The sequence below is a fragment of the Toxorhynchites rutilus genome, chromosome 3 (assembly GCF_029784135.1).
Source record: "Toxorhynchites rutilus septentrionalis strain SRP chromosome 3, ASM2978413v1, whole genome shotgun sequence".
NCBI classification, from domain to species: Eukaryota; Metazoa; Arthropoda; class Insecta; order Diptera; family Culicidae; genus Toxorhynchites; species Toxorhynchites rutilus.
This window is the reverse complement of record NC_073746.1, coordinates 212,347,923-212,366,942: the sequence shown is the minus strand read 5'-3', so window position 1 is coordinate 212,366,942 and position 19,020 is coordinate 212,347,923. Positions and strand designations below refer to the sequence as shown.

The window sequence follows — 19,020 nt, the reverse complement described above, 5'->3', positions numbered from 1 at the left end:
ATTGAGCTGATGGAGTAGTAGTTACGATCTGTTTTTCCTTAGTGTGTTTTACTACTTTATTTCGTTTACATGGTTCACAAGCTTTTACAAATTCAGCGATTGATTTTTTCATATTATTCCACTTATACTTTTCTCTTATTTGAAGGTACAGTCTATGCTGACCTATATGTCCTCCCGTAGGGGTATTATGATAGTCGTATAATATTTTTTGAATTCCGATAATTTTGTTACAAATATTGGTGATTTGTATATAATTATTTGTATTGAATACACTTGTGTATTTGCAATATTTTTAAAATTTTCCATAGACATTTTTTTTTAATATTTCATCATTGCTTGATATCGCTATTTTGCGTTGATTCATTTTCGTCATTAATTCTTCCAATTTTAAAAGAGCAAACCCTAAGGTTTGACTTCCATTCACCACTTGTTGATTCACTTGTGCCACAATTTTATCATTCTTTTTTACTATAAATTTCAATTCGTTTCTGTCTACAATGGTTTCAATTTTAAGTAGTTTATTCGTTTCAGATGGATTATTCGTCATATAGGTAGAGAGGTGATCAGTTTCTCTAGATACATGCTTTTGTTCCATATTCTCGTTATTTGGATTAATTTGTAGTTTTCGAGCCATTGATCTCGTATTTACTTTCAGCACAATTATTTGTTTTAGTTAGTTACTTGTTGTTACTATTCGTGACAACGCATCAGGACCTATATTTGACTTTCCTGTTATGTATTCAATTGTATACTCGTATTCTTCTAAGTCAAGACGTATTCTTGTTAGCTTAGAATTAGGATTTTTCATTCCAAACAGATAAACCAATGGTCTATAATCTGTTCGAACTATAAACTTTTTCCCATACAGATAAGGGTTAAAATAGTTTATGGCCCAGTGTATCGCCGTTAGTTCCTTTAAGATAACTGGTTTATTCTTTTCACCCGGGGTGAATGTCTTGCTCGCAAAAGCTATCGGTAAATTTCCTTTGATTGTTTCCTGTGATAGTACTGCTCCGCATCCTATATTTGAAGCATCAGTCGTTAATATAAATTCTTTTGAAAAATCTGGGTACTGTAGTAACTTTGGGGACATTAATAGATTTCGTAAAGTGTCAAACGCTCTTTGACAATTGTATGTCCAAATAAAGTTCGAGTTTTTCTTGAGAAGTTGGTTAAGAGGATGTGCTATTGTTGCGAAATTTGCACGTCTACACAAATACCACTCTTAGAGAATTTTCAACACGTGCCTTCGTTCGATGTTCATCTCCCTGCCAGACAATTTTCGACTACAGAAGTCCTCCAAGCCCTCAATAAACTTGATGCTTCTAAAGGTGCTGGAGTAGACGGGTTACCTCCATCCATCATTAAGGCCTGTAGGCGTGAGTTGGTGGTGCCAATAACACGGATTTTCAATCGTTCTATCTCTGATGGTGTCTTCCCAACCTTGTGGAGAACTGCCAGAATGGTACCCATCCACAAAGCCGGCAGCCTGGATCGTATAGTGAACTACCGAGGTATTTCCATACTCTGCTGCTTAGGCAAAGTGCTTGAAACACTTGTTCACCACTACCTATACAATGCCGCTAAACCGATTGTGTCCGAAAATCAGCATGGTTTCGTTGAACGCCGGTCGACAACTACAAATCTGATGTGCTACGTGAACAAATTATTCCATGCGATGGAGAATCGGCGCCAGGTAGATTCAGTCTATGTGGACTTCTCAAAGGCTTTTGACACGGTACCTCACACTTTTGCCATAGCTAAACTGAAGCACATAGGATTCCCAGATTGGATAACCAGTTGGCTGAAATCCTACTTATCGGACCGCAAAGGTTATGTCCAGATTGGCGCAGATTGCTCTACTATATTTGACATCCCTTCCGGAGTTCCACAAGGAAGCGTGCTTGGACCCCTAGTTTTCATTCTTTTCATCAACGACCTAGGTCATCGATTGTCAACAGATAAATTACTCTTTGCTGATGACCTGAAAATCTTCAGGGTCATTGCATCAGATCTGGACTGTATTGCCATGCAAAATGATATCGACGAGCTACTCGAATGGTGTGAAGAGAATGGAATGTGCTTGAACATCAGCAAATGTAAGGTGATCTCGTTTACTCGGAGTCACGCTAGTCTGGGACACGCTTATAAGATCGGAACGATAACTCTTGAACGTGTAAACGCCATCCGCGATCTTGGAGTAATATTCGATTCCAAATTGCGGTTCAACGAACATGTCACAACTATAGTTTCCAAGGCATATTCTGTCCTAGGATTTATTCGTCGACACGCATCGTTCATCACTGACGTTTACGCGTTGAAATCATTATTTTGTGCTCTTGTCCGCAGTATTTTAGAATATGCAACTCCAGTTTGGGCGCCGTATCACATGGCCCAGATCGTCAATATTGAGCGGATCCAAAAGCACTTTATTCGCTTCGCCCTTCGACAGTTGCCATGGCTGGACCCAGCTAACCTACCTCCCTACAGATCACGGTGTCTCCTGATTGACCTTGAAAGCCTTTCATCCAGACGAATGAAATTGCAACGGATGTTCATATTTGACATAATGACAAACAGAACTGATTGTTCCGCTCTGCTCCAGCAAGTTAACTTGAACGCTCCATCTCGTTTGCTTCACAATCATAATGCGATCAATATCCCCCTCCACAGGACGAACTACGGGCACAACAACCCTGTTCCGTTCTAAACGGAAGAATTAAAATATACATTGTAAGGTTTTAGCAGTAAGGTTCCTCGGTAACATTTGTAGCGCAAACGTGGCAACATTGCTTTCCTCATTAACCGATGGTAGCATATCGAATAGGTTGCGACAGCTATATAAGCGAGTTAGTACAGCCGTAAGAATTCAGTTTTATTCCAACCTTTGTAAAGACAACAACAAATAAATAAATTTGAAACAAGTCCGAACAGTGTCATTCATTTCCGACCAAGATTGTAGATCCACACAAGAACCCCACCCGTGGTAATTCTGTGTGGACACCTACATTCGACAAAGGTCTATGGAATTCCATACATACCAAATACAGTCCACCGTATAATTGCCCGAGCCCGAACAAACCCACTCAGTGCGAGTTTACGAGCATTCAACGATTTTTCCGACTATTTTGACTATAATATAAGCAAGGACGTTTTCAAAAATAGGATAAGGAATTTAAATTAATAACAGTCTGTACGATTTTTTTTCGAAGACAAAGGAAATAAAATAAAAAATAAATAAAATAATCTTATGCGTTATATTCAATAAATATGTCATGCCACTAACATTAATTTATACATTTCATTCAACAATATTCTAGAATATGAAAAAAAGCACTTGTTCAAAAAAGTTACTGCTATACTCGCGTCGGTGTGTCAGACCGAAAGTGTTAAAAAAGTGGCACACGTCCCTTTGGTACCAACACATGCGATACGCTAAACGATGACAAACGACGAATAACGAAGCTAGAGAGAATCGCAAAGTCGTCGTGTTGATATTTTCTGAGAAATGAACGAATGATTGATTTCTCGGTCTGACAGACCAATGCGCGAGTATAGGAGTGTTAATTAGGTAAGGTCTTCTCGCCCAGAAAGTTTCATTAAGATCTGAGAGGGTCATGCGAATCCCACAGACAAGTTGGCGCGAAATCTTTCAAATAGATTTTGAGGAAATTTGTTGGCCGCCATTTTGTTGCGATCGCTTCTCGCCAAAAAGCCTTTTCTTGTTAGTGTTTCTCGCAGTGAATCTCCGTTCTATTTAAAGCGTTCATTCAGATACCACTGGTTCTTTTATGAACCGGGGATCTTCTATGAACCGTGGTTAATTTGAGAGCATCGGCCTATTTGCGAAGAACCGTGAATTGTACGCTCGTTCTGACAAACTGCATCAAAAGAGCGGGATGCAAGTTAGACAGATATATGGTACTAAACTATTCTTTTTTTGAAAACCCCAATTTTATGTATGTACTAGGGTGATTTTTCGGTTTTCGTAAATCTCAAATTTTGACGTTTTTGCGACACTAGTAATTATAGTCCGATTGAGCTAAAATTTTGCATAGGGTATTTTTTTGGGAAATCAACATTTTGCTGGTAGTCTCTCTAATATAAATGTTATAATGTGCAAATATATTTCAGTACTTTACATGGATAACATCCCAACCTGGATTGCATTCGTTGCTAGTATTTCGATAGGTCTTCTGGTTGCATTATTGGTTCAGCTGTTTGTCGTCCCTTGTCAGAAGAAGAAGATCGCCAATCAAGACAAAACGACACGGACAGAGTTTACTGTCGGTGACTCAGACTGCGATTCGTCCTCGAACGGAAGCCCACGCCGTCCAAAACGTCCCCTCTCGCTGGTTGGTGACGGGAAGACCCTTCCGGCTATCACCGAAACGACTGAACTGGTTTCATTATCATCCCAACATCAGCACAATGGACTCATAAAGAAACTCTCGATTGACCTGTCACCTAACGGGATCAAAAGAAACGCCAATCCCTACAAGATCGATCCGAAGATTGTGCAGAAAGCGGAAAACCTGCTGGCTGCCAACAAAACGAGCCTGGACAATACCGATCTGACGATAACGAGTCTCAACTACATTGACGAATATCAATCATCGATGAATGGAAATGGTCGCATCGGTTTGAACTCATACTTCGATCGTCGCAATAGCAATAATGTTTCACCGAAATCGCCAGATTCAGCCACGTTGAGCAATGGAGTGAAGTAAGTGGTGTGTTACAAGAAAATCGTGACAAATTTCATTTTCTTTCTTTGACCGCAGAGATCAATCGACAGGAGCCCAGAATGGAAAATCGCCTACAAGCCCGAAGAGTGATAGTACCCTACCCATCGCCGACTATACATTGGCCCCGCCCAATATTATCCTCAATAGCACTGGAAATGATTTGAAGAAAAATATCGGAAAAATTGAAAACGCCGCGGGATTGGACCATTCGTTGATTAGTACGACGCTGTCACCAAACTCGAGTAAAGTTCCTTTGATTGGTGGTAAGGAAGAGTCCGAGGAGGGTCCGCACAGTCGAGTGACCGAGGAGAACGAGGACGTCTCGGTGCTGTTTTCCTTCCTGCAGGTGCTGACGGCAACTTTCGGAAGTTTCGCCCACGGTGGCAATGATGTGAGGTACGAATCGGAGAGGCACCAATATTCCTAGAAAAACTAGATCAATATTTATATTCTCTCTTTTTAGCAATGCTATTGGACCGTTGATTGCCCTGTTCATGATCTATCGCGAGGGCTCGGTATTACAAAAGTCTGAAACTCCGCTGGCGATTCTGTTGTATGGCGGCGTCGGCATCTCCGTTGGATTGTGGCTTTGGGGCCGCCGCGTGATCGAAACGATAGGCAACGATCTGACAAAAATCACTCCCTCGACGTAAGTTTGTTTTACAATTCACAATACTCTGGATTATTTTTTACGTGATTTTTTCTGCGTGATTTGATTTTGCGCGTGAGCGCTTGCAAGAGTTGTTGTGACGAGCGCGCGCCTGTGATGGAGCAATCCTTTTCACGTGATTCTCTCGAAATTATGCGATTTATATTTACGCGATTTGCTCGAAATTACGCGATGCTTTCTATAGCGATTTTATTTCCTGCGCGCACGTATCAGTCGCGTAAAAAAAGAATTCAGTGTAATTAGAAGAATTTACCATTATCATGCAGTCGTGAGTATTTAATGTAGTAGTAGGGAACAAAATTATGGTAGATTTGATTAGTTTTCGTTTTAAGGATATTCTTCTCCATATAGTTAAATTATCAGTATATTGCCAACTTTAGAAACTGGGTAGAACCAATGTTGGTCCGTGAGCTACAGTGATAGAAACCGAATTTGGTCGATTATCCTTCTTTCATCTTCAGGAGAACTAAAGTCGAAATCGAAGCTCTCTATAGCGACAATTTTTATAGAGACAGATTTCTATAATGACATTTTCACAGGTCCCTTCAAAACCACATGGGAATTTTGTTTTTTATTGCAACATTTTATTTTAACGATCTTTTTCAATAAAAACACATCACCGCTCCGGTTTACTCATACTTACCATTCTCTATTGCGATAGTTAACAATACTACGCCTTCTACAGCGTCTGCTATGGCGAATAAACGAACTGAATCTGATTTTGGTGTAGTGTGGCTCCAATTCAAAGCCCATAGTATTCGTTTAGTATCAAAAAATGTATTGAGATGCTCCAAAGTTATTACAAGTTTATCACAAGTGCTTTGCTTCACTTCTAGTTCACTGTCGGAAATGAGTTCAAAGCAAGGAAATCAAAGTTCGGAACAACTGAACATCCACTGAAGTGCACGCTCCAACATAAGTTGGACATAATCGATAGGTTCGAAAATGCTTTTTCGAGGAATCACTACCACAAAAATGCTTTTCAGAAAATTTAATTATCATTAGCTGACCCAGCAAACTTCGTCCCGCCCAAAATTGGTTTTTTGTTATCAATACCATCAAGCATTCACGTTTTCTTATTAAGCGCAAGTTAATGAGTCCAATCGCAGAACTGTTCATTGATTGATCTTCTAACCGATCCCATTGAATTTACCTTTTACTAAAAAATTCCTAGTACGTCTACCAAAACTCATCATTATAATATCAGATTATTTTTACACACAATTCTCGTTCAAGATTTTTCAAAAACTTGCAAATAACATGTTTCTCCGTTACATGGAATAAATGTTTGATACAGAAAATATGATAGAACAAAGACAGAGCCCTCTTCTCCCCTTAGAGAGGGGGAAGGAGTGTTTATTCACCATAGAAATATTTCGTGCCCCTAAAATCTTCACATGCAAAATTTGGCTCCATTTGCTTGATTAGTTTTCGAGTTATGCAGAAATTTGTGTTTCATTTGTATGGCAGCCTCCCCTTAGAGAGGGGGTGGGGTGTCTAACCACCGTGAAAACATTTATTGCGCCCTAAAACCTCCATATACTTAATTTGGTTTCGTTTGCTTGATTAATTCTCGAGTAATGCAGAAATTTGGGTTTCATTTGTATGGCAGCCCCTTCTTTGAGAAGGGGGTGGAGTGTCTAACCACCATAAAATCATTTATTGCACCCTAAAACCTCTACATGCCAAATTTCGTTTCATTCGCTTGATTAATTCGCGAGTAATGCAGAAATTTATGTTTAATTTGTATGGCAGCCCACCCTTAAAGAGGGGTCTGGAGTGTCTAACCACCATAGAAACATTTATTGCAGCCTAAAACCTCCAAGTGCCAAATTTGGTTGCATTTGCTTGATTAATTCTTGAGTAATTCAGAAATATGTGTTTCATTTGTATGGCAGTCCCCTCTAAGAGAGGTGGGAGGAGTATCTAACCACCCTTAAAACATTTATTGCACCCTAAAACCTTCACATGCCTAATTTTATTTCATCTGCTTGATTAATTCTCGAGTAATGCAGAAGTTTGTGTTTCATTTGTATGTCAGCCCCTCCTTATAGAGGGGGGAGGGGTCCCAAACTCCCCGGCCCCAAAAACCCCTACATGCTAAATTTCGTTCCATTTGCTTGTTCATTTCTCGAGTAATGCAGAAATTTGTGTTTAATTTGTATGGCAGCCCCCCCTTAGAAAGGGGGAGGGGTCTCAAACTATCACGAAAATCCTCCCCGGCCCCAAAAACCTCTACATACCAATTTTCATGTCGATCGGTTCAGTAGTTTCCGAGTCCATAAGAATCAGACAGACTGACAGACAGACAGAAATCCATTTTATATATATAGACTAGCTGACCCGGCAAACGATGTTCTGCCATATAAATTATTTCTAGTGAATATTATGACTATTGAATAAAAAATAACTAATGTATTGCAATACATGTGTGCTCAGGATTCGTCTTTTGCATTCAGAAATCTGATCATTCGTGCTATGAACTGTAGCAAATTTGCCTCGGCGCAAAATAAACTTCAAAATAAGTAATCCGTATTCGTGGAGCAATTTAATCTGTACCAGATTAGCAGACACGAAAATAATTTTAAATTGCTTAAATTTGGATGAAAATCATTACTCGATGTTGTTTAAATACTTAGAAAACAGTCCGAACTTAACGATTCTTCTATAAATCTTGTATACATCCAGCAACATGTTGGACGAAATACGTGTAATTTTGTAATAGAGCCCATTAAAGACTGCATTTCTTTCGTTTGAACACACGTGCTGTCGTTTGAACGAAAGCTGTGTAGGTGTTACTCATGATAGCGTCTCGCTTTAATTCCTCGAACCGCTTCTGTTGATTGAGGAATCGCAGTCGTTCGCTCTCTACCATTGCGAATATGTTGATCATGGATTATTGACACAGCTCAAGACATCCTAGAATGACGTTGTCCTGACTGCGCCAATCCATCAAACGACACACATAAGAATCCATCAAGGGCACTCTTTTGTTTGTTTCGTCTCCTCCAACCACATAATATTAAAATATGAATTCAAAATGGGTAATTATGTTCCTAATAATTAAAGTAACTGGCGCATTAGATCTACACACGTGCTCTTCAGTCGGTTTTTTATCAGGATTGACGACAATAGCGTGACTGTTATTTTGCATTCCGAGCATGGGTGTGATTAGAATAATTTCAATAATTCATTGTGCTCGCCGGCGATATTCCTAGTTTTAGTCGAATTGAGGTTACTTGCGCATGTGTAGGGTGAAATTTGATGAAGAGATCGAAGTGCCATCTGGCATTAAACAACGTAAATAAATTCGTCCCGTTAAAAAACGAACTACGAATCAATTATTTGGTATCGTTTATATAAAAATACATATATCGCGATAAAAAAAGAAGATAAGGGTGAAAATTGGTTATACATGGTTATAAGTTTTTTTTTCAAGCCAAATTTATGCAAAAAAAATACGAAAACAAAGTTATTCAGATTTTATTTGTATGGGATCACCCTAATTGGTATCAAATATAAAATAATAGGTATCCTAGCGGTATCATATATAGTTTACGACCTATTCTCATGCCTACCAAGTTTTTTGAGTATAATATCATTAAAATCGGTCGAGCCGTTTCGAAGGAGTTTGACTACGAACATCGTGACACGAGAATTTTATATATAAGATAGCGCAGGTGGATCGACGGATGAACGACTTTTAAATGCCGAGCCATTCCTTCTCCATTTTCAACACCTTTAGCGCTTTCAGAGGCGTCATCGGGATAATTCCAGTTCCAGAAAAAATTGGAACAATTCTGGGGACCTTCCTTAGCCTCAAAACAACCCCCTCCCAGGTCCTTGTTCTCAGCGTTTGGTTCAACGGAATAGTGACATCGATGATAGTGACTTGTCTTAAATCTGGGCAGTTTTGGTGGATCGAGAGATCGGTCAGAACAACGCGTTTCTAGTACAGCTTGAAACGGTAATTTTCTAGGATCAGTAGTAGGGTGGCAGCGAAAATGGTCATGTCAAATTTCAAAAACCGACCATGCACATTTTGTTTATTGCCTCAAAAAAAAATACAAACTTTGAGTGCTTTGAGGCCCCCCTAGATCATTTCCGATTGAGCTGAAATTTTGCACAGGTCATTTTTTTGGGCCAATAAACAAAATGTACATGGTCGGTTCTTTAAATTCGATATTTTTTCCATACCTTCATTTCCTTTAGGCTAAGTCTTAGGGACTTCGTCGATTTTCGGCCAAAAAATTTTTTTGAGATCACCAGATCTTTTATGCATTTTTATGTCATTTGGCATCGAAAAAAAAAATCGTTTTTCCAAATTTCCTTCGCTCGCCCCCCTTGGAAGTTCTTCAAGGATGAAAAAATCAAAACTTTGAGCGCTTTGAGGCATCCCTCAATAATCTCCGATTGAGCTCAGACTTTGCACAGATCATTTTTTGGGCCAATGAACAAAATGTACATGGTCGTTTTTGAAATCGATGATGAATTTTTTTCCATACATCTATTGCCACCCTAATCAGTAGTTATGCACGGTGTCTTCCAATAGACCACATTGGAGTGCCAGTTGTCAATGGATGTGCACCAGGGTAACTAATTCCATGGCTTTATGTAAGCTTGTGATTTGATGACTCCTCTCTCGAGCCACCAATGTTAATTTAGGGACCTATTTCCCCTAGAGTTTGATGTTTTCGATTCTCTTATGGACTAAGCCCCTAACGCATCAACAAATCCCGACTAGGGCTTCCACCAATCCTTCAGAATCAGACGACTCCAGAATGGTCCGTCCGAGTGAAGTAGTGTCAGTTTTCGGATTTGGAATTTGTTGTTTCTTACCACAGGTGGAACTCCTTCCTTATTAGGAGTTTCGGCGTCTTTGTGGTTTGGTGATTGCGGTTTTTTGACGAAAACTTGAGTGTTTACTTTCTACAATCTTTATATAAATTTGAACTGAGTGTTTCAGCCTTGCTACCAAAATTGTACTTACGAATTGAACTGGTTTGCTAGGTTTTTTTCACTAATTTTTTTTCTTAATTTGGTTTACATTATAATATAAAACTACGTTTCGATTGATCAACCTAGGGTTCTACATCTTTAAGTTGTGGTTTGCTAGGCAAGAATCCCGAGTATATATACCCAGAGGTTCTTACACAGCCTAAAACTGTAAGGGAGAGAAAAAATCTTCCTTTCCTGCTCAGATAACCGAGACCGCGTCTGCGTCTGCCTAAATTCTACCCGCTTGTTTTGTGCGGTCCTTCGCCCTTCGCTAGAGGGGTTCAATAAAGAAGGGACTTAACTATTTACTGATTGCAGGCGACGATGTTTAATCCGTATTTTCTGTTTTTATCTCTACGTCATCCGCGTAGGATCGTAAATAAATATTTCAGCTTATGTACCTCTTTTCCTTCTTTGGTCCTTCGCACATTCCATGCGATAGGGAGCAAACCTAAGCTTGGCTAATTGCCATCAATAAATATTTACTCCTTCGCCTGGCGCCTTATCTGTGTTGCACTATTATGAGTAACACGATCCAAAAATATTCTTTTGTTTATTCCCTATTCCTCTGACCTTCGCACTCATGCGATTAAGATCGAGGCCTACGCAAACTAATTGCCGGCAAAAAAACATTATTTCTGATTCTTCGCCTAGCGCACTCACGCTAAGCGTTTTATTTCAATTCCCCGATCCTACTTTCGCATGCGTCATAATTATGCGCCGATCATCTGAAGCTATACAAATAAAAAGAAGGGAAACAATTTGGTTTCTTCCCGCCGGCTTAGTTCTTTTTATTTGCGCTCGTTGCGAATAAAATTTAATTTTTTTATGTCCGGCCCTTCTCATAAGTTCTTGATAAAGTTTTGTTCTGGTAAACAAGCTGACCAATCCTGAAGCCAGAAGTCCCTATTCAATGAACTATGCCTTGACTTTCCGGATTTTATGAATTGATGCCAAATTACCCAATTATCACATTGTTTTTGATGTAAAAACAGCAGTAAATGATTCTGAAGCTGAAGTTGACCAATCCAGAATCCGAAGCCCTTATTCAATAGGCAACCAACCCTTATTCAATAGTTCTCAGATTCTGGATTGGTCAGCTTGTTTAACAGATCAAAACTCTATCAAGAACTTATGAGGAATGATCGTAAGAATAGAAGATGCAGCTTACAAGCAGTAAGAATGATTTAAAGAGCTTAAACGAACAGTATCCTCTGCGTAGAGCGAGATACACACTACAACATGGCGCAACTTGGTCGAAGCCACCCCGAATGGGTTATTTGAACTGATTGAGAACTGAAGATGACCTACGATTTAGAAACTTATTGTAATTCATCTGAAATTGACGTTAATTTTGTTAAGGATTGAGAGTTTTTCCATCTGGTTCTATAGTTATGAAACACTGGAATTTCTGTTTTTTTTTAATGTTTCGCGCCTGAACACAATAATAAAATTCAAATGGCCAGTCTTTTAAATGAAGATAGCTATTATATCCTACACTATATACTTCAATTCAACCAACTTCTTTTATATCTCTGGAAACTCAGAAAAAATGAGTGGTTCTATAGTTGTGAAACGCAGTGTATTACTGAAGAGAGTTCACCATGCGTTAGTCACAGAATAGATGCGGTCTTGTTGACGTGTGGTCGCTCTAGTTGTTAGGGGTGGGCACGATGCACCTTTGCTTCCAAGCTACAATCTTCGCCTCCATTGTCTGAGGATTGTAGTTGAGCTAATACCCCGCTTGCACCAAATGTAGAACACTGTATCCTCTGTCACCCGCGCAGATAGCCCGGTGTAGGGCATTTTGGTTGACGTATTTGTCGTACTTGGGCAACACACAGTGCGGATATGTCGACAATACCAAGCCCCCTTTGCGTGTCACACACTCCCATGCCCATTGAGAGGAAATCGCGATAACAGGGATCGCACGTATCTTGTTTCCCGCATTCATAAAAGTCTTCAGAACAAGTTTCAATCGACTCGAGAACTTGTTTCTCAGCTCCGTGTTGATGTTGGAATGGCCTATAGCACTGGTCGTTGAAGTGTAAAAATGGGTGACGTACGCAGCGATCCTAAGGAAATTGAGAGCCGATCCGGAGTTGCAGGCATCGCGCAAGAATGTGATGAAAACGGGGCGCACCTAGAAAGGCGAGATGCTTTTTGAGCTTAAGTAAGATCCAGCGCTTAAGAGATCTGCGTTCAAACAACTCGTAATGAAGTCGTTAGGCGAGGAAGCGAAAGTGAGAGCTCTCTTCCAGGAGTCGATGTTCGGAGGCCGGTATCTGGATGAGATCCCGACGGTGGAAGAACTGCAAAGTGCGGTACGAGAGGTGCGGAACTGATGTGCAGATGTTAATCCGGCTAAGAAAGGCGTACGGTGGGACACAAACGGCCTCGATTCGACTCTATAGAGACGCGGTGAACAAAATGGTGGAAAGTGGGCAAAGTGAAGTGGGGTGGTCCGTGGGCCCGTTGAAAATTATCCCCCGGGTGACCAAGCAAATGGAGAGATGTTTCGAATGCATGGTCTACGGTCACCAAGCGAGGAATCGTAGCGGTCCTGACAGATCCAAACTGTGCAGGAAGTGCGGCGAGGACGGTCACATTGCTAGAGACTGCACAAAGCAACCGACGTGCTTGCTCTGCAATGGGGAGGACGGAAACGATCACGTTGCAGGTAGCATCAAATGTCCGGTTGCTGGCAATTTACATTCTACTTCCTGTTGCTGGCAATTTACATTCTACTATCTCTGGCGCGCTTAGCTAACTAGATCAATTGAAGAACAGTTGAAGGGAAGGAAACGAAACATGTGGTTTCCTCCTGCTGGCATTATTTTGTTTTTCAAATGCGCGTTGTGCTACTGCTACAAATTTGATATATGGTTTATTTTATTTTTAGCCCTGCTATCTAAACTGGGTCCGTTTTAGCTTTACGACTGTTCAACGACGGTTTTAGCAACGAAATAGCTTCTGGATTCCGACTTCCATTATTGCGTTTCGACAAGATTTTTCAAGACAAATAAGACATGTTCATTAATATCATTCGTGTCAAATAGAGATCCTGATAACAATAATAACAATATATATGAATGGTGTATCTCGTTGATAACCGATAACGCAAACGCGAGTGGTGTCATCTGACGTTAGAAGCTTGTTTATAAATGTATACCCATTTAACATAGAATACACACAAATTTCATCTCAGCACTTGTGTAATGAACATAACTCTATAATTTGTTATTCTTTTTTAGTGGATTCACCATCGAAATCGGAGCTGCCTTCACGGTGCTCCTTGCGTCCAAAATTGGTCTACCAATTTCCACCACCCACTGTAAGGTCGGCTCGGTTGTGTTCGTAGGTCAGGCCAGCGCCCCGAAGAAGCTCACGCCGGACGAGGAGAAAGCAATGAAGCTGCGCAACCCCCACGAACACCATCACTATGCGACGGGACAGCAGAAAGCGGTCGATTGGGGTCTGTTTCGGAATATTGTCTACGCGTGGGTCGTTACGGTGCCGGTGGCTGCGCTGCTCAGTGCTGGTTTTATGTACGCACTGTGTGCAATGGTGCTCTAAACAGTTGAAAACCAGAAATTAGTAGGTCTTCTTACTTAAGATAAAAGTTTTGCGAAATGTTTACAAAGGATAAAGTTAGTTGGTTTACAGACGGAGAAAAACGGCATCAATGCTAGGAGGAAATCTTTATTATACATCGTTGATCGAGACTAATCTGATTTTTTATCATTTGTGCCGCATGAAATTGAAACAATTGTTTGTAGATTCGAATAATTATTTTGCTCCGTTCAAATTGTGTTTGGAAAATTGTAATTGTGATTGAATCATTGCGGAAATAGATGAAACAATGATTATGTTTTAAATATCCTAAAAAGGTAATAACGACAGGATAGAAAAATAAAAATTGTTGAACAGAGCTATCAACCAATTCAAATGAGTACTGAACTTCATAACGACTGAGTCTACCAAGACACTGTCAATTTTGTAATGTTTCATAAATACGTTATAGGTTTCATATTTTTTCTGTACTGTTTTTGTATTCTCCATTCTCTTATTAAATCTTTCCATTCGAAGTGCGGTTCGACAATGCCATTTTGATTGATACTACTTTTCGATACGTGTATTTTGAAATTGCTGCCGATGAGATTTTTTTAGACCGCGGCAGCGTGGCTTAATTAAACCGTAAATTTGTCACTTGCCAAAATGGACTTAACTATATAAAAAAACAAAAACTGTTGTTGCATTGAATGTTAACGTATTGAGATAATTCGTGAGAAGTCACAGAGCGCGTGACATGTTAGAATTTTTGAATAATCCTTATAGGACTAAATGTGTACTTGAAAATTTATTGCTGACTGCTAATCCGTTTCAGTTGCTTGATTTTTTTTGAAACGGCTTTCTTAACGATACGACGTTCGCAAAGCTTCCTCAAATGACAACACATTTGTTTCATCGATCTTCGTTTAATTTTGACGACGTAGAAATAGTTGATCAATAGTGATAGCGTTTCGACTCTTTGGTTCCACTAATAATACATGTACACAAATTAGTTGAAATCATAAGTGTTTAGAATAAATACTTATTTTTACCATTGGGTAGAATACGGTGTTCAGCATGGAAACAAACAAAAAACGTATCCTACCACATTACGATTCGAACCTAATTCTATTTGACATAGCAGACAAGACATCTGAATAGAAATCCTGAGGTAGCGCAGAATCGTAAAATTTATATTAGAATTATTAATTACTTATATTACGAATAGGGTGGCACTTGAAATTAAATAAAAAAGAGGACTTACAGAAAAAAAGAATGTGTAACAAGAAGTAACAAGAAAAAAATATAATGAGAAGACAATTTCTCGCGAAAGAAAAAAAAAAGTCTCAGAATATGGGCGCGCGTGCTCATGAAAACTTCTCTGCAGCGAAGTCCTACGAGAGACTATTCTATTTCCGAAAGTTGTGCAACTACAAAAAAAATTAAACAAACAAAAGACTTAGAAAGGCTGTCTTCTTGTTACCTAAGGTCATCTTTTATTTCCGAACCAGAAACAGTATGGATGAAAATAATAGAACGGTATAGTCCAATAGTTAAAAAAATGGTGTACTTAAGGTTGATATTCTCGTAACGCTGTTTTGTACTTGGAAGGATTGCGTGAGTTCCGGTTCAGCTTTGAAGCATTGAAGCGATTAGATATGAACCCAATGGCGAGTTCTAACCGTATCCACTGTACTGTTCGAGTTAATCAATCGTAGTCTTGCTGTGACAACATGTGGACGACGTAGATTCCAGGAATGAAAGATGTAACCAAAAAAAATGTAACGTTAGTATCTATAAGGCAAATGAGGAACAAAAATAAATCCTTGGAAATGAAACGACTATTTTTTTGTCCCCATCTAATCATCGAACACGCTCGGGGCATATTTCGCGGGATTGTCTTTCATCTCCGAATTTGAGTCGACAGGGAACGGATATCACTTCGGTTAGCAACTTTGTGGTCCCCGTGAGTCGTCCTTTCAACCGGAACTTTAACATCGAGGAACTTTCCGTTCCCTAAAAAGCGATTCAAATGACCCTGGCGGTATCGACTATAAGATGCCGAGACAGCAGTCCCTGATCGGATAGTTCGTTCTTCTCAGAACCTTTAACGATCTGTGGAGTACACACGAATACCCCCAGGGTTGGAGACACAGCCTAGTAATACCCATACCAAAGGTTGGGATTTCACGCATTAGGATACAGGTTGCTACCAATGCCACCGGCCGGTGGGCACCCATGGGAGGATTTAGATTTTAAGCGCAGAAGAGCGGCCATATGGTGATATGCAGCAATAGACATCAGGGTCCCAACTCCAGGGTCCAGATATACAAAAACAACATCCTTCGCCGAAAAACGCTGAAGATTCTTGAAGTTTTGGTTGACCACAAACTTGGCTTCTTCCGCCATTTTGGGAAAGTTAAGATAAGCTGTGCCACCCGGTTGAACCCGTTGAAAACAATTTTCAAACCGCACCGAAGCGACAACAGAAAGATCCGGCTACGGGTGGTCAAAGCTATCATCAGCAGCATCCCATATAGTCTCGAACTTACGTTTGACTGGAGACAAAAACTCTAGCACCGATCTATAACAAGGCACTACGAACTGTCTTCGACCTCCTGTCATCATCAACACCAGCTGTAGGGGGGAGACCCACCTGACTTCCCTTAGCAACACGATCCTGGGTGGCACATTCCAAACTCCCCCCGGTGGCAAAACAATCCTGGTTTGGTCGAGAAATGGTCAAGAACGGTACTAGGAACAACTTGCGTGCCGGGGCGGGCTCGGGCGAGCAGAAAAGTACCGCCTCCACGAGATCAGATTTTCGGACGGCTCAAAAGGACCACCTTAATCTTCTTATTTTAAGTGAAAGGATAATTGTTGCTATTTGTTCACCAGCTCTAATTGTTGCATGGACCAATGTGTTGTGGATGATACGTGCACATCGTCCAAGAAACGTGACACTCCCTCATGGTACGCTAACCACGTCTAATGGTCTAGCTTACTCCGCCTCGCGCCGGACGTCCAACAACGCTTGCTTTACAGTAGGCCGCTCGTAGATTCCACTACTCGTTTGTACTATTGCTTTGCAAGTTTATCCTCCGCTGGGTACTACACCAATGATTCGCCCTTTAGGCCAGCAGTTCCTGGGGTGCTCATGGTCCACGATGACTGCTATGCCACCCACCTTGAGAGGTGCCACCCTTTTGTGCCACTTCGTTCACGTGTGATGTCGGGAAGATAGACTCTAACCCACTGTTTCCAAAATAAATTAGCCAACCATTGGGAAATTGGCCAGCCGCGTCGTAGTGCCGCCGTGTCCATCTCTATCGGCGTCAACGGTTTGGATCCATCGGATGAGCCCAACGAAAATGGTTGGGTGTTAATGCAGGCGTTGCCTCGTCCTCAATGGGCACCTGAGTCAGAGGTCGCGAATTAAGTACACCTTCTATTTTCGTCAATGCGTTCCTCAGCTCCTCATCAGTTGGCCGCCTTCGGGATAGAACTGCCGACAAATTATGTTTGATCGATTCTATGAGGCGTTCCCAACTGCCTCCCGTGTGGGGCGAAAAAGTGCCAAGCTGTAGAAGAAGTTACGAACTCTAGTGCTAACTTATGTTATCAGAATTCTGATTAAGCTTCTGTAGCATACGTTAAGCACTCGCAAAATTAGTTCCGCAGTCGCTATAGTAGCTTACAGGTGTACCATTCCGTGCGATGAAGTTTTGAGTTTGATGAAGTCATTATGCTCCCGTCATTGGTGCTCCCGTGGCCGAGTGGTTAGCGTCATAACTAACATGCCGGGTGTTCGGGTTCGATTCCCGTTCTGGTCGGGGGAATTTTTCGTCAAAGAAATTTCCTCCGACTTGCAATGTGATCACGCGTATTCTAGAGCTTGCCACTCAGAATGCATTCAAGGCGTGTTATTTGGCATAGAAATCTCAACTAAGTACTAATAAAAATGACGCAAGTAATACTACGTTGAGACGGCGAAGTTCCTCTAGGAACGTTAGTGCCATTGAAGAAAAAGAAGAAGAAGTCATTATGCAGAAAATTCTAGAGCAACATGTCAAAAGGGCCTATCTTCTTTGGTCGATTCTCTTCAGCGACTTTCTCTTACGATAACCACGGCCTTTCAGACAGATTTTGCTCCAATTTTGCTACGTAGTTTGATAAACGAGAATACCTCTTAAACTTCTTATCGTTGAATACATTAGGAAATACTGGTATTAATGAAAGAGAATGTAGATGAAGAGAATCGATCAAAGAAGAAAGACCTTTTTGACATGTTGCTCTAGACTTGTTGTCCAAGACGGGTCTATGGTACTAGGTGAGGCCGTTTCGTCACTAAGTTGTTTAGGGGAGCGGTATATGAAAACAGTACGGAAGAAAGCAGAAGGCGAATTATTTGCTTGTAGCGTGAAAGAGACAGACTGATCACAAGCGAGTTTCGGCACTAGCGTATTGTTTTCAAACAAAACACAGTAGACTTCCAAGATGGCTGAAGAGTGGTTTTAGCAAGTTGGCTCACCCTAGGATATACTTCTACGCGCCTTGCTTAGGATATACTTCTAGGCGCCTAGTTGTTGTCAACGAGTTACGTGTGATTCATAGAGAAGAAAAAAACGTCTACGTTCCGTCATCGTCTCCACCAATTCACACATGCAGTCAATGTTTGCACCAGCACCGTCGCGTCAAATGTCAAACGAATGATTTATTTAATGTTATTCATGGTGTCGCCACCTACAACGATTGTAGATTGCAATACCCTCTTTCGAATCGGCATGCCTAGAATCAGTTCTAATCTTAGAAAAATTAAATGAAAATCATTCAATTATATAATTTAAATGCTTACATCCCGTAGTCCCGACCCGAGATTCAACAATAATAATATATATACTATTTACCTCAGCTAGTCGCGAAAGATTTTGACTCCGAACTTTGGAACTAAGAGATATGTTGGCATAAAAAATACAACCAAAATCAAAACAAAAGCCGAGGCACAAAGCTCAGACAAAAATCCAACGAACCGTCCCTCTCCGTCAATTATTC

At 40.6% G+C, this 19,020-nt stretch overlaps 1 protein-coding gene across 3 annotated transcripts in view; it reads left to right on the top strand.

Annotated features, from left to right (window-relative positions):
• The window catches only part of LOC129774667 (sodium-dependent phosphate transporter 2), a 101,588-nt gene extending 85,782 nt beyond the window's left edge, over positions 1-15,806 (top strand). For all 3 annotated transcript variants that reach the window (XM_055778497.1, XM_055778496.1, XM_055778499.1), the window contains exons 4-7: positions 4,135-4,726; positions 4,785-5,144; positions 5,212-5,397; positions 13,671-15,806. In XM_055778497.1, coding sequence (XP_055634472.1) covers positions 4,135-4,726; positions 4,785-5,144; positions 5,212-5,397; positions 13,671-13,992 — 1,460 coding nt within the window. In that variant the 3' untranslated portion in view covers positions 13,993-15,806. The remainder of the gene's footprint in view (positions 1-4,134; positions 4,727-4,784; positions 5,145-5,211; positions 5,398-13,670) is intronic.
• Positions 15,807-19,020: the final 3,214 nt, after the last annotated feature.